General features: G+C 47.3%; 2 protein-coding genes across 4 annotated transcripts in view; both read right to left on the bottom strand.

Annotated features, from left to right (window-relative positions):
* LOC120979751 (protein transport protein Sec16B-like) overlaps positions 1–18,672 on the bottom strand; it is a 269,654-nt gene extending 250,982 nt beyond the window's left edge. The window contains exon 1 of one of the 2 annotated variants that reach the window (XM_040408708.1): positions 18,440–18,672. The gene's annotated coding sequence lies outside the window, so the exon portion shown is untranslated. The remainder of the gene's footprint in view (positions 1–18,439) is intronic. The other variant, XM_040408707.1, reaches the window with a different exon arrangement.
* LOC120979753 lies at positions 408–5,737 on the bottom strand. Of its 2 annotated transcripts, XM_040408711.1 has the most exons (3): positions 4,610–5,737; positions 2,056–2,136; positions 408–1,133 (listed from the first exon to the last, which is right to left on the bottom strand). In XM_040408711.1, the coding sequence occupies exons 1-3, from the start codon at positions 5,502–5,504 to the stop codon at positions 538–540; spliced, it is 1,572 nt and encodes a 523-aa protein (XP_040264645.1). In that variant the 5' UTR covers positions 5,505–5,737; the 3' UTR covers positions 408–537. The 2 variants fall into 2 exon arrangements, with proteins under 2 accessions (XP_040264645.1, XP_040264644.1); XM_040408710.1 differs by lacking the exon at positions 4,610–5,737 and having other exon boundaries at positions 2,056–4,423.
* Positions 18,673–21,584: the final 2,912 nt, after the last annotated feature.

Raw genomic sequence — 21,584 nt, 5'->3', positions numbered from 1 at the left:
ACCTTCCCTGACCCTTGCTCACAAAACCCCTCATGCCGGCCTCCCCTGAAGCGTGCCGCTTCGTCCGGCCTCACTTGAGTAGGGTTATTGGCTACGCTCGGGTCCACTACCCCATCATTTAGCTAACTAACCTTCCCCATTTCCTCTCCCAATAACCACACACAGCCACTGTTTGGATTAAATCGGCCACAGCAGCCGTCTTTTATTAAATAATATAAATAACATGAATAAACATAACACTTGATATAACAATGACATATATATATAAATATATACATGTCTAACTGACGAGGGGGGTCCTAGAAGCCGCCTAACTGCACCTTAAACGACCACAAACCACCACGGCAATTCCATCTTGCCCCCAGCCGCGTACCACAAGCTCGGGGACACCAACTGACGGACGCCATACCAAGCCAACCAGGTGCCCCAACTCTGAGAGTCCAGCCCCACCATTGAGGCCCTCTCATTCACCGTTACCATCCAGTAGCCCCAGCTTCTATGACCTCCCCCCGCCAACAACGCGCAGCTTGACAGCCCTTAAGCTCGCGCGTTCCGCCACACCCGGAGGGCTGTTTCAATACCTCCCTGCAAGTCCAGTGACCACAAATCAATGCCCACCGCATTGAGGTGGACTCCATCCTGTCTCCAAAAGCCTCCTGTTCCTGCTTCCAACTCGGGGTGCCTCACCACCACCGCCCCATGTTTGGCACAGAACCGCCCAATCACCCTGTTCAGCTTAATCCTAGCCTTATTCAGCCTTTCAACCGATCTCGCCTCCCTCCAGACCTTCCTGGGGACAATGTCCGACCACACAGTGACAACTGACGGGAAGAGGGACCACAAACGCAAAAAATCAAAACGTATATCCCTGATCAACTCTCTGCAAGGTCGGACCCCTAGGTCATTTCCCCCAACATGCAACACCAAGATATCTGGGACTCTATCTAACCTGGCTTGCCGATGAACCTCCTGCAAAACACTACCCCACACCATACTTCTGCGTCCGATCCATCTTACTATGGCTGTCCCCCGATCAAACCCCAGCTGCCGCCCATTCTGCCGAACATCCGATCGTAATGCCCCCCAGAACACGAACGAATGGCCCAGGATCCAAACTAATAACGGGGCATCACCTGAAAAAAGAACGAGACAAACATGGTTAGACACAGCCTTAAACTGCCCCTAAACGCACATACAGCCGAAAACGCTCCGACTCCCACCTCCCAATACGCCTTATCACTTCATCTCGCACCCCCAAGCGAGCAGCCTCTGTGGCAGCACCTATCCTGAAGGAATGACCCGTAAACTTGCCAGAGTCCATTCCTAGATTACGCAAACATTTCTTGAATACCGCTATAAATTGAAATCGTGATAAAAAGGAGCCATCCTCGTGTCTGAGAATCGGGCCTGCCGCGACCCCTGCCCTTCCTTGAAAATCCCGCAAACACCGTACTGGACACAATAGACATCCCGGCACCTCAAACAATGAGACTAAATGACCCCTCCCCTCCTGATCCGTCTTTGAAAATCTCAGATAAATCAGCACCCTGTCGTCATATAACGTTACATCCTCAGTCCTCAGACCCCCTTCCCGCTGCACACTTGCACACACTAACTCCCCTAAACGAAAGGCTCCGAAAAAAGCCAGAGCAAAGGCTAGTCTAAATAAGCTCACCTCCCAAGCCGAGCGACACACTCCAGCTACCTGCTCCCCTAACTGTAACAATAACGAAAAGGACACCGGTAGGCGGGAATCTTTGACACGCTGAAACCTTCTATAACCCTTCAAAATTTGTCGGACCAAAAAGGACTTAGTAATGTCCGGGGAATTCCGCAACTTGAATCCGAAAGCCAAGCCCGCCATGCAACCATTGATCTTGGCAACCGACCAACCTTGATCCTTCACGTGGCCAATGAACAGTAACAACGGAATTTCCCCGTCCAGTACCTCGACCCCTAGGTCATTACACCACTGCTGCCACCTACTCCAAGCCCTATCGTACATCCTCCACGTGCCTTCACTCAATGATGCCTGCAACAGACAAGCTACGGTACCTCCAGGATCTCCCACAACGACTCTGGACACACCAATCCGACCTGACTCGCCTCCGGGGCCAGCTGGCGAAACCGCTCCCACTGAAAACGAGAAAGTGCGTCAGCTATACAGTTAGAGGAACCAGGCACATGCACCGCAAACACCCAAGCATTAAGGGACAAACACCGGAGAACCAACTGCTGCAATAGGCAAATAACTGGGGGGGAAGAAGCCGTTACCCTGTTGATGGCTTGCACAACTCCCAAGTTGTCACAATGGAAACGAACCTTCTTGTGCCGAAACTTCTCCCCCCAGAGCGTGACTGCCAACACAATGGGGAAGAGTTCCAACAATGCCACGTTTTTTACCCACCCTTTTCGTACCCAGGACTCAGGCCACCGACCCGCACACCACTGCCCTTCACAGTACGCCCCAAAACCCGCTCCACCCGCAGCATCCGTAAACAATTTGAAATCAAACGCATCAACCACCCCCCCCATAACTAATGCTCTGCCATTAAACTGTTTTAAAAAGGAATCCCAAACTTTCAAATCCCCTTTCAACTCACTGCCTAGTCTAATAAAATGGTGGGGAGACACCACCCCTCCTGTCGCCGAAGCCAACCTCCTACTAAAAATGCGGCCCATAGGTAGGATTCTGCATGCAAAATTTAATTTGCCCAACAAAGACTGCAGGTCCCGCAGACGAATCTTTTTTGCTGTCAATGCCGCCGCCACCTCTGTTCTTAAATCTGACACTTTGTCTACTGGTAGCCTACACTCCATCCGCTGTGTATCTATGACAATACCCAAAAAACTTAGCTCAGTAGCCGGCCCCACCGTTTTGTCCACCGCTAACGGGACTCCAAAACACTCAAAAACAGACTGTAATGTGGATAACAACAACGAACAAACCCTAGATCCCCCCGGCCCCAAACACAGGAAATCATCCAAATAATGAATGACAGAGTGACAACCTGATTCCTGAACCACCACCCACTCCAGAAAAGAACTGAAACGCTCAAAATATGCACACGATATTGAACAGCCCATTGGCAAACACCTATCCACAAAATAAGCGCCATTCCAAAAACAACCCAGTAAATACAAACTATCCGGGTGAACTGGCAACAACCGAAATGCCGCTTCAATATCACATTTTGCCAACAGGGTACCCGGACCCAGCTTCCTTACCCATTCCACAGCCGCATCAAAGGAAGCATAAACCACAGAACAAAGTTCCGGGTCAATGCCCTCATTGACCGACGCACCCTTAGGGAATGATAAATGGTGGATGAGCCTAAATTTATTAGGCTCCTTCTTAGGGATCAAACCCAAAGGGGAAACTCGCAAGTTACTGATGGGTGATGTAACAAACGGACCATCCATCCTCCCTAGGGAAACCTCTTTAGCTAACTTTCCTGTCACTATGTCCGGGAACTGCAATGCCGAGCGCAAATTCTTCCGCTTCTCTAAGACTGGTAACGGGTGTGAAGGTATATGAAAACCGAACTTAAACCCTGAATACAAAAATTCAGCTAACTCCTGGTTCGGATATCTATTTAGATGCCCCACCATCCTTTCCACTCGCACTGGGGTCTGCCCCTTTTGCAAAACTATCCCCCCCCCTTTGTCTACCCCCTCTAAAACATCTGCTAGCCCCATGGCCCCCGCCACACACGGAACATTCATGCCTAAATTTGCATTTTTGGCCGAATTTGCAACTTCCCTCATTGAAAAGGAAGCAGTATCCTCTTCCAACTGGGGGCGTCCCTGTACCTTGCTGTACCCCAACCCCTGACTCACTCCGAAAGGACTGACCACTCCTACCTGGCGCTGTCACCCTCATCCATAACGCAATGTCCTTATGGTCCCATCTCATATTAGGACGGACCGCTTTCCTCTGACGAAACTGCTCGTCATACCGTAACCACCCGGAACCCCCATACACTCTATAGGCTTCCCCAATAGCATCCAGATAGCAAAATAAAGGGGAACAGCATTCCGGACTCTTCTCCCCAATCACACTTGCCAAAATAGCAAAGGCCTGTAGCCAATTACTAAATGACCTAGGGATAAGGCGATAGCGACGCTTATCATCATCCTCCTTTCTTACTCCGTCCTTTTTTACCACATCAAGGTTGAACCGCTCCAACGGAAGCAGCGAAAAAATTTCTATATACTCTCCCTTCCAAATTTTCTCACGCACCTCCGTTTTCAAATGCGCTCCCAGGGGACCCTCAAAGCAAACATACACCTCCCCTTTTGCGGCGTCATCTAATCTGGGCCTATCCTCCTCACCTCCCGCCTGCGTCTGCACTGACACTGATTCGGCTACACTTGTGCTATTGGCCACTGCTACATTACTATTGTTAGCGGTCGCCGGTACATTGCTATTTTCTGCCCCCAACCCCCACGCTGCTAAGGGGGTAGCCCCCGTTGCCCCCCTATCCTGACTAACCCCAGCTAAACCACACAGCAAGCGCCCCAAACCACCGATAATAGCACTATTGCTCCCCCCCCGCCCCAGGCGCCACATTAAATATAGATAACAGTGTTCCCAGTGATGTCTCACCTAGCTGCCCGGGTGCTGTGAACCCGGCAGCCGCAGGTCCTGCTTCCTGACGGACGACTCCTGGATCCACGACATTCCTTTGATGGGTACTTGCGCTGTTCGCCGGCAGCACCCCAGCCGGATCACTGCTGGGTGCGTTAGGAATGGCTCTGGGACGCCCTCTGTCTTCCATGGTGTCAGGACCAGTAGCAAACTGTCCGCCCTCAGGAAATGGCCTGCGCAACTCCCTGTCCTCCATATAAGCATCTGCACGCCTGTCTTCATGCCCAAGAGGCCTGCTCTGGGGCGGGGAGCCGTCCAGAACAGCCTCGTCCTCCTCCTCTGTAAGAAGCGCATCATGGCAAGGCCTGCGCCCGTCCCTGGCACCTACAGGCGCAGCCTCGTGTGCCACTGAAAGGGGCTCATCCTGTAAGGGCCTGCGCCGGGCCGCCCTGGCCGACCGCGCAGCCCCGCTGCTGCCTCTGCTGCCACTACCTCTCCCACGCTGAGCAGGCCTCCGACTCCTGGGGACAGGAGGGGATCCTGCAGAACCAGGTCCTGACTCCCCTGTTGCTGCCGCGATGGGCTGAGGGGGAGGCCCCACAGCCTCTGGAGGGTCCCGCCGGACATATGGATTCCTCCCACGCCGGGAGGCCGCAATAGCCTTAGAATGCTCCCGGCGTGGAGGGTCCCTTGTGGGGCTCCTGACACGGCGCCGGACCCGGGGGGGTAAATCAGGGCTCAGGCGCGCCGGCGGCCGTACCCGCCGCGGCCGTGTAGCTGCTGGAGTAGGGCTAGACGTACCCACCTCCGCCCCCCCTAGCAATGCGGTCACCTGCTGCTCCAGCCAGTCGCTGCCCCTGGTGTCCGCCGCTTCCCTCAAGCGCCGCAGCATCACCTCCACTGCTTCTGCCATTGCTGAATCCGATGCTGCAGTTCAGAAGATGTTGGCTCTCTGCCAGATGCTGGCTCTCTGCTCCTAAAATCGCAGGCGCTGACCTGCCTCACCACTACTTCAGCCTGCCGCTCCCCGCCCCTTTCTAGCTCCTCCCCCCTTTTCCTGCACTCATCCACTTAACCCTTACCTTCCCTGACCCTTGCTCACAAAACCCCTCATGCCGGCCTCCCCTGAAGCGTGCCGCTTCGTCCGGCCTCACTTTACTGTAGTGCAATCAAACTGTAATCCACTACTGTATCACAGAAAGAAGGAATGAACGTGAGGATATGAGTGTAATAAATCCCAATGCATTTCCACATAGCATGGTAGCATTAAACGGCATCTGTCAGCAGTTTTGTACCTATGACACTGGCTGACCTGTTACATGTGCGCTTGGCAGCTGAAGACATCTGTGTTGGTCCCATGTTCATATGTGCCCGAAGTTTTAATATTGGCATACATTTTTCTCAGCAATGGTGATTTAGAAATCCGCGGCATGTCAATTATGTTTTCGTATAATTTTTGTGCAGATTTCATCCTTTTCAATGGAAAGGTGAAAACTGCATCAAATCCACACCAAAAACCGCAAGTTATGGTGTGGAAATGCACGGAAATCTGCACGAAAATTCGCCCAGATCTTCTAAATGTTTAGCCGCACCCATATTCAGGTAGCCTAATTCTGTATGTTAGGGGCAGAGCACGCCGAGCTTTTTTGTGTTGATTTTGGAGTATTTCCGCTTCAAAATCAGCTCCAAAAATTTCTCAAAACAGACTCCAATTCATTTCAATGGGAAGCGCCATTTGTTTAGTTTTTTTCCACGTGGAAAAAAGAAGCAGCGTGCCCTATCCTGGGGCCTAATGCGTGCTGAATCTCCCATTGAAATGAAAGGAAAGCGTCAAAAAATAGCTTTGCATGTGATCTGCCCCAAAACCACAAGCTGAAAATGCAGTTTTGTATTGAAGCAAACCCCACTGTTTTAAAAAAAAATAAAATGGATCAAATAAGCGGAAAAAAAAACACTGAAAAAAACACAAGCGCATTCTGCGCTGAAGTGGACTTTCAAAATTCGTCATCTGAACATACCTTTAGGCCGTGAGTGGTCCGTGGTAACCCGGCCTGGATTCCTGCTGAGAGCAAGAGCGCACGGCTTCATTGGTTGCTATGACGCCGTGCGCTTCATGCCGCCGCTGCAGTACAGTAATACACTCGTATGATCTATACGAGTGTATTACTGTAGTGGAGCGGCGGCATGAAGCGCACGGCGTCATAGCAACCAATGAAGCCGTGCGCTCTTGCTCTCAGCAGGATGCCAGGCCGCTCACGGCCTTAGGCTACATTCACACGTCCGTGGTGTGTTGCGGACCCGTAAATTGCGGGTCCGCAACACACCAGCCCGTCACCCCCATAGAAATACCTATTCTTGTCCGCAAGCTGCGGACAAGAATAGGACATGCTTTATCTTTTTGCGGAGCTGCGGACCCAAAATCGGGGCCGCGCTCCGCAATTGCGGCTGCAGACAGCACACTGTGTGCTGTCCGCATCAATTCCGTCCCCATAGAGAATGAATGGGTCCGCACCCATTCCGCAAAATTGCGGAAAGGATGCGGACCCATTTTGCGGACGTGTGAATGGAGCCTTATATACTGCAACTGTGTGTATGTGTGTGTTAGGCTACATGCACACGAACGTTGCTTGTTTCCGTGTCCGTTCCGTTTTTGTTGCAGATAGGATGCGGACCCATTCATTTCAATGGGTCCGCAGAAAACGCAGACAGCACACCGTTTCCCCGCAAAAAAAAAAAAGTGCATGTCCTATTTTTTTCTAGTTTGCGGACAAGGATAGGCATTATTACAATGGTTCCGCAAAAAAAAAAACGGATGCCATACGGAACGTCATCGTGTGCATGTAGCCTTAGACTGTATGTGTGTGGTACACTGTATGTTTGTGTTACCACGGACCATAACGCAATTCCATGACGGAATAAATAACGGAATGCCTCTAAAGGCATTCCGTTATGCATTCCATCGTGATATTGCGTTGTGGTCCGTGGAAACGGAATCCATAACGCAATTCACATTATACCACAACCCAAACCACAAACGAATTTCAAAATATGAAATTTGCTCATCCCTATTTGTGTGTATTATACTATATGTTTGTGCGCGTGCTTGACAGGTTATCCCACTTGTACACTTCCAATAAATCTTAAAGGGGTTGTCCGGGTTTTATAATATTGATAACCTCTTCTCATAATAGGTCATCAATATCAGATTGGCGGGAGTCCGACACCTGGCACCCCCGCCAATCAGTTGTAAGAGGAGACGGCGCACGCAGTGTGCACGTACCGTCTCCCTTCTCTCTTCCTGTTCACCCCTGCTATGCCATAGACAACAGCAGCAGACAGGAAGAGAGAAGGTCTCCTCTTACAGCTGATCGGCGGAGGTGACGGGTGTCGGACCCCCGCCAATCTAATACTGATGACCTATCCCGAGGATAGGTCATCAATATTACAAAGTCCGGACAACCCCTTTAAAGGGGTATTTCAATTTCAGAAAATTCAGGTTGTACACCTGCTGTATCAATTTCTCCTGATTTTCAAAATCTCTGCCTGTAGAAACAATGAAGGTTCCTGCAAGTAGAGATCTTGAAAACAAAAAGGAATAAGTAGTGTAACAAAATCTATAAAAACAGGTCTTTCGGCATTTGGTTGCAAACATAAAAAATAGGAGGTACAAAAATCTTTAAAAAAAAAAAAAAAGTAAAAGTAGGAAAAAGCCATTAATCATATGTTCAGCCCTGCCTGTGCAGGAAGCATGCTACATAATACAAAAAAAATGCAAATATAATTTTAGGTTTAATGTGATAAAAAAATAAAAAATCCTGGATCATTAATAATGCAGCTTTTAGGCCCCTTTCACACGAGCGAGTTTTCTGCGCGGGTGCATTGCGTGACGTGAACGCATAGCACCCGCACTGAATCCTGACCCATTCATTTCAATGGGTCTGTGCACATGAGCGTTGTTTTTCACGCATCAGTTCTGCGTTGCGTGAAAATCGCAGCATGTTCTATATTCTGCGTTTTTCACACAGCCCTGGCCCCATAGAAGTGAATGGGGCTGCATGAAAAACGCATTGCAACCGCAAGCAAGTGCGGGTGCGATGCGTTTTTCACTGATGGTTGCTAAGAGATGTTGTTTTTAAACATTCCGTTTTTTATCACGCGCGTGAAAAACGCATCAAAACGCATTGCACCCACGCGGAAAAAACGGAACAACTAAACGCAACCGCAGACAAAACTGACTGAACTTGATTGCAAAATAGTGCGAGTTTCACTGAACGCACTCTGAACGCATCCGGCCCCAATCCACAACGCCCGTGTGAAACCAGCCTTAAGGGCACTTTCACACTAGCGTTTTTCTTTTCCGGCATAGTCTGGTTTCACACGGGCGTTGTGGATTGGGGCCGGATGCGTTCAGAGTGCGTTCAGTGAAACTCGCACTATTTTGCAATCAAGTTCAGTCAGTTTTGTCTGCGGTTGCGTTTAGTTGTTCAGTTTTTTCCGCGTGGGTGCAATGCGTTTTGATGCGTTTTTCACGCGCGTGGTAAAAAACGGAATGTTTAAAAACAACATCTCTTAGCAACCATCAGTGAAAAACGCATCGCACCCGCACTTGCTTGCGGATGCAATGCGTTTTTCACTGAAGCCCCATTCACTTGAAAAAAGCAGAATATAGAACATGCTGCGATTTTCATGCAACGCAGAACTGATGCGTGAAAAACAATGCTCATGTACAAAGCACCATAGAAATGAATTGGTCAGGATTCAGTGCGGGTGCTATGCGTTCATGTCACGCATTGCACCGCGCGGAAAACTCGCTCGTGTGAAAGGGACCATAGAGTTCCGTCACAGGGGCTCTATACCAGAAAAGAACTGATCAGGCATATCCCTATGCATTCTGAATGGAGAGCAATCCGTTCAGGATGCATCAGGATGTCTTCAGTTCAGTCTTTTTGACTGATCAGGCAAAAGAGAAAACCGTAGCATGCTACGGTTTTATCTCCGGCGAAAAAAACTGAAGACTTGCCTGAATGCCATAGGAATGTATTAGTGCCTTAGGCCTCTTTCACACTTGCGTTGTCCGGATCCGGCTTGTACTTAGGGTGGCCACTGGCTTCACCCTAGAAAGCCGGACTGACCCAAACCACACCCACAACACACCAAACCACACCCACAATGCCCCAAACCACACCCACAACGCCCCAAACCACCCCCACAATGATCAAAACCACGCCTCCAAACGGCATGAAGCCACGCCCCCCATATCCGTGAAGCCACGCCCCCACCATTGGCTGGAAAAACACGGGGGAGGAGTGGGAAGAACTTTGTGATTGGAAGGTGAGCGGGGCAGCCGGGGGGGCTTCTCTCCCCCTCAGTCATCCACAGGGAGTCATTTCTGCGGCTCTAGTGACTGACTGGGGGTGAGAGAAGCCTCGGTCAGTTGCTGCAGCTTACGCTCAGACAGCACAGTGCTGCTGTCTGAGACGTGAGCTACTGAAAAGGAGGACATCCCTGTGTCCGTCCAGGCACTGCGCCGGACGGAGGACAGGGAGCCTGAAAACCGGACTGTCCGGCCTAAAACCGGACGTCTGGCCACCCTACTTGTACTCCACTTGCCGGAATTACACTCCGGATCCGGAAAAACGCAAGTGTACTGAAAGCATTTGAAGACGGAACCGTCTTCCAAATGCGTTCAGTGTTACTATGGCACCCAGGACGCTATTAAAGTCCTGGTTGCCATAGTAGTAGTGGGGAGCGGGGGAGCAGTATACTTACAGTCCGTGCGGCTCCCCGGGCGCTCCAGAATGACGTCAGAGCGCCCCATGCGCATGGATGACGTGTCCATGTGATCACATGATCCATGCGCTTGGGGCGCCCTGACGTCACTCTGGAGCGCCCGGGGAGCCGCACGGACGGTAAGTATACTGCTCCCCCGCTCCCCACTACACTTTACCATGGCTGCCAGGACTTTAGCGTCCCGGCAGCCATGGTAACCACTCTGAAAAAGCTAAATGTCGGATGCGGCAATGCGCCGAAACGACGTTTAGCTTAAGGCCGGATCCGGATCAATGCCTTTCAATGGGCATTAATTCCGGATCCGGCCTTGCGGCAAGTGTTCCGGATTTTTGGCCGGAGCAAAAAGCGCAGCATGCTGCGGTATTTTCTCCGGCCAAAAAACGTTCCGTTCCGGAACTGAAGACATCCTGATGCATCCTGAACGGATTTCTCTCCATTCAGAATGCATTAGGATAATCCTGATCAGGATTCTTCCGGCATAGAGCCCCGACGACGGAACTCTATGCCGGAAGACAACAACGCAGGTGTGAAAGAGCCCTTATCCGTCCTTCCGGTCTGCACATGCGCAGACTGAAAAAAAGGTGAAAAAAATAAATGCCGGATCCGTTTTGCCGGATGACACCGGAAAGACGGATCCGGCATTTCAATGCATTTTTTCGACTGATAAGGATCCTGATCAGTCTTACTAATGCCATCAGTTGGCATACGTTTTGCCTGATCCAGCAGGCAGTTCCGGCGACGGAACTGCTTGCCGGATCTCTCTGCCGCAAGTGTGAAAGTAGCCTAAGTCTTTTAAGAGTCTGTCACCAGGAAATTCACTGATAATCCAGGCACAATGCCTTTTAGGGCTCGCTCAGCTGAATATAAAGATACCTTTCACTTAGGCCTCTTGCAAACAACCGTGTGTCCCCCGTGGCTGTATTGTGGCCCACATACAGCGGGTCCGCAATACACGGGGCACCGGCCGTGTGCATTCCGCATCACGGTTGCGGACCTATTCACTTGAATGGGTCTGCAAATCCGGAGAATTGGTGCGGAATGGAACCACGGAACAGAAGCACTACGGAGTGCTTTCGCTGGGTTCCATTCCGTGCTTCCGTTCCGCAAAAAGATAAAACTTGTCCTATCTTTTTGTGAGACAGACGGATCGCGGACCCGTTCAAGTGAATGAGGTCGCGATCCTCATGCGGCTGGCCCACTGTCGGTGCCTGTGCATTGTGGAGCGCAATTTGCGGTGTGCAAGAGACCTTAATTCCTGAGTCTTTCTGGAAGAAACGGCCTTTTAATCTATATGCAAATCGGCAAATTAAGTGCAATGAGGGCAGTTGCAAGTCACTCTGTGCACTCTTGCTCCTCCTGCATTCTTTGCCAGCCCCTCCTCTGCTTCTTGATTGACAGGGTCAGTAGAAAGGGAGGGACTGGTAGCAAGGTGTGAAAGGAATTAGTGTTGAGCGAACTTCTGTTTTAAGTTCGGCGTCTAAAGTTCGGCTTCCGGTTAGCGGAGAATCCCGATATGGATTCCGAATTCCGTTGTGGTCCGTGGTAGCGGAATCAATAATGGCCAATTATTGATTCCGCTACCACGGACCACAACGGAATTCGGAAGCCATATCGGGATTCTCCGCTAACCGGAAGCCGAACTTTAGACGCCGAACTTAAAACCGAAGTTCGCTCAACACTAAAAGAAATACATTCAGCTGAGGTGGCATTGTGCCTGATTTTATCCGTGAACTTCCTGGTGACAGCAATATTTGCTTAAGGCCTCATGCACACGACAGTTGTTTTTTGCGTCCGCAAAAAAACCGGATGTGGCATCCGTTTTTTTTGGAGGATCCGTTTTTTTCCACAGATCCCTTGTAATAAATGCCTATCCTTGTCCGCAAATGTGAAAAAAGTAGGGCATGCACTATTTTTTTTTGCTGAAGGTGAAACACGGGCAACGGACGCGGAACACAAACGGATGAACTGTCAGCATTTTTTTTGCTGACCCATTGAAATGAATGGGTCCCCATCCTATCCGCAAAAAAAAAACGGAACGGAGGCCGAGAAAAACGTGTGCATGAGGCCTAAATTCCATTAAACCTAAAATTTATATTTGCCTTTTTTAATATTGTATATTACATGCTTAACGCACAGGGCAGGGCTTAACATACGATTATTATTTTTTTGTTTTTATAATTTTTGTACTTTTTTTATGATGTTTTTCCGACCATTACACTCAGTTGAGCTAGCCTGATAAAGCATTGTGACTGGTTTAAAAGTGAACTTCCTGGTGACAAGACTCCCTTAAAGGGAACCTGTCGTCATGAAAATGTTAAATAATCTGCAGGCAGCGTGTTATAAAGCAGGAATAGATGAGCAGATTGATATATAGGGCCGTCTCCTCGACTTCACAGCCCAGAATGAGCCGGACTATAAATGAATGAAATACAAGTTTTACTGAATCTTTTCCTACAAAACGACATATCAATCTGCTCAGCTCCTCCTGCTCTATAACCCGCTGCCTGCAGCTCAGACACTGTTTTCAATGTGATAGATCCCCTTTAAGACATTGCAGCACTAGTTGTAGTGTATCAATACAGAAACACTGAGCTGGACTCATGACGTCAGATCTCTCTACTCAATAGGCTCAAGGGTCGTGAAAAGAAATGAGTCTTTGATTTGGGCATAGATCCGGTCGGCCATGCAATGCTTTGCATCGATTAGTAAATGAGCGGTCATTTTCCCAGTGTACTGCCTCACACCGTCTGTACGGACATGGGAGAAAACACCTTTGCGCTTTTATAATAATTACGATTTCAATGCTGCTCCATCTTTTATTGTGGTTTTGCTCCCTGATATTACACATCATAGAAACCTCATTGTGCGAGCGTAAAATCCCATTTTGTATTTATTGTCATATAATCGCTCTATAATAATAAAGTGCAAACCTGTCAAATGTACAATTACAGTAACCTGCTGTAGGCAAACAAACAAGGAAGCTGCTGGCGCTACTCGGAGCTGCAGTACAGCAGCAAGTGTGCATGAGGCAGCAAGGGGGAGCTAGAGAGCAAGTGAAAGGTTCACAGCTGAAGATACATTGTAGCAATATAATAATGTTACTTCCTATAAAGGACCCTATCTGGGAAGGGTTTATTTAATACTTAAACACTACTGCCCACTCTTGTCCCAGACTAATAAAACATAACTTTTACTTATTCATGTTTAAAAACTGGTGAAATAATAAATTGTGAGCTACCTAAAGGGTTGCTGTGTGTAAGGGGTCAGTAAGGTGTATAGGTTGGCGGGAGTGCACTAACACCGCTCAACCATACACCATCATCCCAGCTGTATAAACAAGTTCAATACTGTGCCTGATATCTACTTGTATCAGTGGGGTCAGCAGATTAAAAACCTAGATTCCGCCCCCCAACATGTTTCGCCAGCTATTCTGGCTTCATCAGGGGTATCGGGCAGGGGCATCTAGTCTGCCCAATACCCCTGATGAAGCCAGAATAGCTGGTGAAACATGTTGGGGGGCGGAATCTAGGTTTTTAATCTGCTGACCCCACTGAGCTATTGCAGTGATCTATGTGCCTGATACAATAACACAGGTTGCCATCAGGCTCATCTAACTTTGGTGTCTATACCCCAGATACGGGGGCCAAGTAGATATCAGGCACAATATTGAACTTATTTATACAGCTGGGATGATGGTGTGTGGTTGAGCGGTGTTAGTGCCCTCCCGCCAACCTATACACCTTACTGACCCCTTACACGCAGCAAGTCTCATGGGGCACAGTGTTTTTAACCTTTTAGGTAGCTCACAATATATTATTTCACCAGTTTTTAAACATGAATAAGTAAAAGTTATGTTTTATTAGTCTGGGACAAGAGTGGTCAGTAGCCGTGCAGGCAGTAGTGTTTAAATATAATAATGTAATTCATATCTAATAAACACCTAAACTGTAATAAACAGAAAAGTGGGCGAAGTAAAAGTCCTTGCAAAGGGAACCTGTCACCAGATTTGTAGCAACTAAAGGCAGAGCATGATTCGTGACAAAAGTGAAGAAACCCTACATGCGTCAAATCGCACCACTTTCTAGACACATTTTTGGTGCATTAGTAAATCTGGACCATAATCTTTTTCTTTGCCTTTTTTTAGGTTTTTGGACTTTTTTGTTCATTTTTTTTTTATTTCATTTTTGTAGCATTTTTAAGACACAAAACACTAGCTCCAGAGGGTACATGGAAGCCTACGGGAAATACTAAATTCAGCACAAACACGCACTTTATTTTAAGTGACTTTCTGACACTTGAGGTCCGTTTTTTGGAAATTGTAACATGCCCTGGGTGTGCTGTTTTTCCCGCCATTTTCTGGCATTTGTGTCCCACAGCTATCCATTTTTTGTTTTTGTGAGCTTCTCGAAGGAAAAGTGCCAATGTGTGTTGATTTTTTTTTAAGGATGTTTTTGCCAATGTATTTTCTGCATACTGCTCTACAGAGGAAGTGACATTACAGGGACCTTCCTATATAAAAGTGCAAGGCATACCAAAAAGTGCCACAAAAAAAAAGGCATGAGCTCAAACACACTGGCCAAAAACGAAAGAAATACTATAAAACAAAACTGCTGCTTGAAATAATTTTTTACTGTGTTTTTGAATGACTTTTTCTTAACCAATGCATTTTTTGCTTGCAGCTCTACATAGGAAGTGACATTACGAGTACATTGTTTTCTTTGTTTGTTTGTTTTTTGAATGTCACAGCAATTTTTTTAGCCATAGCCAGAAATGGATTCAGCAGAAAGGAGAAATTTATAAGGGCTGTTTCACACGAGCGAGTCCATTGCGGGAATCACGCTCCGTGTGCGAGTGTGATCCTCCGCTCTGGACTTGCAGGAGCGCGCGGCATTATCATGATTTATAATGCTGTGTGTCTCTGCTTGACCTTATTTCTACAGAATCATACTGACAGCTTTATGTCACTAGGATTCTGTGGAAAAAAGGCCATGCAGAGACACACAGCATTATAAATCATGATAATGCTGTGCGCTCTTGCAAGTCCAGAGCGGAGGATCCCACTCACACACGGAGCGTGATTCCCGCAATGGACTCGCTCGTGTGAAACAGCCCTAAGGACCCTTCCACACGGGCGAGTTTTCCGCGCGGGTGCGATGCGTGAGGTGAACGTATTGCCCCCGCACTGAATCCTGACCCATTCATTTCTATGGGGCTGTGCACATGAGCGGTGATTTTCACGCATCACTTGTGCGTTGCGTGAAAATCGCAGCATGCTCCTCTTTGTACGTTTTTCACGCAACGCAGGCCCCATAGAAATGAATGGGGCTGCGTGAAAATCACAAGCAAGTGCGGATGCGGTGCGATTTTCACGCACGGTTGCTAGGAGACAATCGGGATGGGGACCCGATCATTATTATTTTCCCTTATAACATGGTTATAAGGGAAAATAATAGCATTCTGAATACAGAATGCATAGTACAATAGGGCGGGAGGAGTTAAAACATTTTTTTAATTATTTAACTCACCTTAATCCACTTGCTCGCGCAGCCCGGCATCTCTTCTGTCTTCTTCTTTGCTGTGCACAGGAAAAGGACCTGTGGTGACGTCACTACGCGCATCACATGGTCCGTCACACGATCCGTCAACATGGTGATGGACCATGTGAGGAGCACAGTGACGTCATCAAAGGTCCTATTCCTACTGCACAGCAAAGATGAAGACAGAAGAGAAGCCGGGCTGCGCGAGCAAGTGGATTACGGTGAGTTAAATTTTTTTTTTTTTTTTTTAACCCCTCCAGCCCTATTGTACTATGCATTCTGTATTCAGAATGCTATTATTTTCCCTTATAACCATGTTATAAGAAAAAATAATACAATCTACACAACACCTAACCCAAACCCGAACTTCTGTGAAGAAGTCCGGGTTCGGGTCTGGGTACCAAACATGCAGATTTTTTTCACGCGCGGGCAAAACGCATTACAATGTTTTGCACTCGCGCGGAAAAATCGTGCATTTTCCAGCAATGCACCCGCATCTTATCCGGGTCAAAAACATGACGCCCGTGTGAAAGAGGCCTAAGTCGTTTCCTCTAAATTTTTCATTCTTTTTAAATCCATTACTGGATTTGGCTAAACAAAAACTGCATAAAAAGCCTTTAAAAAAAAAAGCTGTGTGTGCAACCACCCATAGAATCAGCAAGTTCTGTATGTAATTGTGATTCCCCAGTGTCTTATGTCAGACGCTCCCTGTTCTGCTCCCTTCACTAGCAGACTCCAGGAATACTCAGTAAATTGAGGTGCCTCCACATCGGCTCCATCTTCGCACTGCGCAGCACCACCCGCCGGACTCTATGGTGTGATTTACATACAGTGCACCCTGATATTACACTTGGAGCAGCATACTGTCCATTTAGTAACTACTCCACCTCATGTCAGAAGTCCCAATTGGTTTCCGGAGAGGTTCTTGCTTTTGGGAGTCAGTAAAATAGGCCTCATGCACACAAATGTATTTTCTTTCCGTGTCCGTTCCGGGTTTTTTTGCGGACCTTATACAGAACCATTCAATGGGTCCGCAAAAAAAACTGAAGTTAGGGCTTGTTCACACGACTGTGCCGTGTTTTGCAGTCCGCAAATTGCGGATCCGAAAAACACGGATGCCGCCCATGTGCCTTCCGCAATTTGCGGAACGGAACAGGAGGCCCATTATAGAAATGCCTATTCTTGTCCGCCAAACGGACAAGAATAGGAAGGGATTCATCATTTCTGCGGGGCCACGGAGCAACGGATGCGGACAGCACACAGAGTGCTGTCCGCATCTTTGGCGGCCCCATTGAAGTGAATAGGTCCGCACCCGAGCCGCAAAAAAAAGCTCGGATGCGAACAAAAACCACGGCCGTGTAAACAAGCCTTTACTCTGTGTGCACTCCATTTCCGTATGTTTGTATTTCAGGTCCGCAAGTAAATTGAACATGTCCTATTATTGTCCGTATTACAGACAAGGAATAGTAAAGTTCTATTAGGGGCCAGCTGTTCCGTTCCGCAAAATACGGAATGCACACGGACGTCATCCATATTTTTTTCAGATCCGTTTTTTGCGGACCGCAAAACACATACGGTCGTGTGCATGAGGCCTTACAGACGGGAAGGTCATAGTGACTGCTCTGATCATGTTGATGTCTAGGTCATCCATTGATTCACTAACCACTCATTCCAAAGTGTCCTGCAAAACTGGAAACCAAAATCTACGCGCAAGCGCTCCGCCGCTGCATTACATTCACTTTCATACCGTCTATATTCGGAGGAATGAGGCACCAAAGAGAATTTTAGATAATCAACCAAAAACTAAGAATGTTCTTCCCCAACTTCTTTCACACATTTTACCTGCAGCTCAGGTAATATTCTTAATGAATGATCCAGAAGGGCTCACATGAGTAATAAACAGGATGAGAGAAGTTCTGTAAAATATCTATAAATTCTACAATATCTATGTGTCTATCTATGCATGTATCTGTCTACTCACCTTATTTCTATCTATCTCTCTGTTTACCCATCATATCTATTATCCATCTGCGATCATATCTCTCATATCTATGTATCTATTATCTATAATCATATCTATCTATAACCTACTTATCAATGTATATCTATTATCTATGTATCTAAATTACTAACTAAATTATTATCTATTTATTTATCGTTATATCTATTTATCTTTCTATCTATGTATCTAATTATCATTATATATTCTATATATCTAATTACTGTCCACCTATAATCATCTATGTATCTAATTACTAGCTAATATTTATCTAAATAACCTCTAAATCTGTGCAGCCATTATTAACACTATTGTTATACTCTAATACTCGTGCCCAATACTTTTCTTATTCTTTACTTCACAGGAGCCCCTAGCATCTTCATACCAGCGCGGTATAACAGCAGCACGATGCCAGCCAGTAGCATTGCCTTCCTGACTTATTCAAGTAGCTCGGGCTGGAATGTGAGCACTGGGCGGCAGCCTGCGACTGATCAGCGGTCACATCACAATGGGAATACTTACAGCATCTGTCACCAGGCTGCAGGTAGCTCAGGGATATCAGCGGCGCGCGAGCCGCTGACTCCGCCCACCCAGCTGAATGCCACGTCATCGCCCGGAACCTGAGAGAGAGTGTCTTTGTTTCTGCACGGAGACATTAAAGCAGAGCACAGCGGAATGGTTCTGACGCCATTTTGAGAAGGTCAAGATATACATTTTATAATTTAAAAAATATATTGAGAGAGTCATTCGAGTCAATTCACAGTGCAATGTAAAATAAATTAATGCTAATGCTTTGCTTTAGATTTTGTACATTTTGACTTGCCATTGCAAGTTTTTTCGCCAATAACCTGTGTACTTTTGCTAGCTGTCATGTACAATAAACTTATATATATATATATATACCGTTGTGTGTGTGTGTGTGTGTGTGTGTGTGTGTGTATATATAATATATATATATATATATATATATATATATAGTATAATGTATAAAGGGGCCGACTGGGAGCTGGAAAAATACTAAAAGTGGCCCTGTTTTGTAGTTGGTCCAAATTGATGAAAGGCAGAGTCAGCAATACCATATTGTGGCACATTATACCACCCCAACAGATCCAAATACCACAGTCCATCACAAAATACATCCCCAAAAACTTCCATACTTGTGACATTATGTCCATGTAACCACGTGATAGACGCACAAAAGAGTTTCCTACCTATGATCATAGATATATTAGCCTTAGGGCTCATGCACACGACAGTATTTTGCGTTCAGTATACTGGCCTTTTCTTGAGTTCAGTATGCGGTACATATACTGAACCATTCATTTCAATGGTTCAGCAAAAAAAAATGAAGTGTCTCCGTGTGCATTCCGTTTCAGTATTTCCATAACGTGAAAAGATAGAACATGTCCTATTCTTGTCCGCAAATCACGGTGCTTGGCTCCATTCAAGTCAATGGGTCCGCAAAAAAACTGAACACATACGGAAATGCATCCGTATGTCTTCCGTATCTGTTCTGTTTTTGCGGAACCATCTATGGAAAATGTTATGCCCAGCCCAATTTTTTTAATGTAATTACTGTATACTGTATATGGCATACGGAAAAACGGAAAGGAAACGGAAACAAAAAATGGAACAACGGGTCCGTAAAAAACGGACCGCAAAAAACTGAAAAAGCCATACGGTCGTGTGCATGAGCCCTTGCAGCTGCTAAGCCATGTTCATGTCACCTGTACCTAAAAAACATCTCCAGAAAATGTCCTTTACTCATGGTGAAAATAGCCAAAACTGTTAGAGCTCATGCACACAACAGTATTTTGCGTTCCGTATACGGACCGTATTTTGATTCCGTATACGGTCCGTATACGGAACTATTCATTTCAATGGGTCTGCAAAAGATGCAGACAGCACTCTGTGTGCTGTCCGCATCCGTTGCTCCGTTCCGTGACCCCGCGAAAATTATGAGACATGTAATATTCTTGTCCTTTTTGCGGACAAGAATAGGCATCTCTATAATGGGCCTCCTGTTCCGTTCCGCAAATTGCGGAAGGCACACGGGCGGCATCCATTTTTTGCGGATCCGCAATTTGCAGACTGCAAAAAACGGCACAGCCATGTGCATGAGTCCATAGGGTACGGCCACAAGGTCTGGTTTCTCGATGCAGTTTTGGAAGCCAAAACCCAAAGTGAATTAACCGCCTCCGGACCGCCTAACGCAGGATCGCGTTCCGGAGGCGGCAGTCTCAGGCAGAGTCACGCATATATGCGTCATCTCGTGAGACGGGCGCGCGCGTTCACAGGAACTGCAGGTAAGCGAGTGGATCTACAGCCTGCCAGCAGCGATCGTTCGCTGGCAGGCTGTAGATGCTTTTTTTTTAACCCCTAACAGGTATATTAGACGCTGTTTTGATAACAGCGTCTAATATACCTGCTACCTGGTCCTCTGGTGGTCCCTTTTGCTTGGATCGACCACCAGAGGACACAGGCAGCTCTGTAATAAGTAGCACCAAGCACCACACTACACTACACCCCCCCCCTGTCACTTATTAACCCCTTATTAACCCCTGATCACCCCATATAGACTCCCTGATCACCCCCCTGTCATTGATCACCCCCCTGTAAGGCTCCATTCAGACGTCCGTATGTGTTTTACGGATCCACGGATCCATTGATCGGATCCGCAAAACACATACGGACGTCTGAATGGAGCCTTACAGGGGGGTGATCAATGACAGGGGGTGATCACCTCATATAGACTCCCTGATCACCCCACTGTCATTGATCACCTCCCTGTAAGGCTCCATTCAGACGTCCGTATGTGTTTTGCGGATCCACCGATCCATGGATCGGATCTGCAAAACACATACGGACGTCTGAATGGAGCCTTACAGGGGGGTGATCAATGACAGGGGGTGATCACCCCATATAGACTCCCTGATCACCCCCCTGTCATTGATCACCCCCTTGTAAGGCTGGCTCCATTCAGAGGTCCGTATGTGTTTTGCGGATCCACGGATCGGATCCGCAAAACACATACGGACGTCTGAATGGAGCCTTACAAGGGGGTGATCAATGACAGGGGGGTGATCAATGACAGGGGGGTGATCAGGGAGTCTATATTGGGTGATCACCCCCCTGTCATTGATCACCCCCCTGTAAGACTCCATTCAGACGTCTGCATGTGTTTTATGGATCCACGGATCCATGGATCGGTTCCGCAAAACACATACAGACTTCTGAATGGAGCCTTACAGGGGGGTGATCAATGACAGGGGGGTGATCACCCCATATAGACTCCCTGATCACCCCCCTGTCATTGATCACCCCCTGTAAGGCTCCATTCAGACATATTTTTTGTTAGTGGAAATTGATTTTTTTTTTTAGTTTTTTTAGTTTTTTTTTACAAAGTCTCATATTCCACTAACTTGTGACAAAAAATAAAATCTCACATGTACTCACCATACCCCTCACGGAATCCAAATGCGTAAAATTTTTTAGACATTTATATTCCAGACTTTTTCTCACGCTTTAGGGCTCCTAAAATGCAAGGGCAGTATAAATACCCCACATGTGACCCCATTTCAGGAAAGAAGACACCCCAAGGTATTCGCTGAGGGGCATATTGAATCCATGAAAGATTGAACTTTTTGTCCCAAGTTAGCGGAAAGGG

Source organism: Bufo bufo, chromosome 9 (genome assembly GCF_905171765.1).
Source record: "Bufo bufo chromosome 9, aBufBuf1.1, whole genome shotgun sequence".
Lineage (NCBI taxonomy): Eukaryota > Metazoa > Chordata > Amphibia > Anura > Bufonidae > Bufo > Bufo bufo.
The sequence above is the reverse complement of the archived record's forward strand: the minus strand, read 5'-3'. Positions and strand labels throughout refer to the sequence as shown.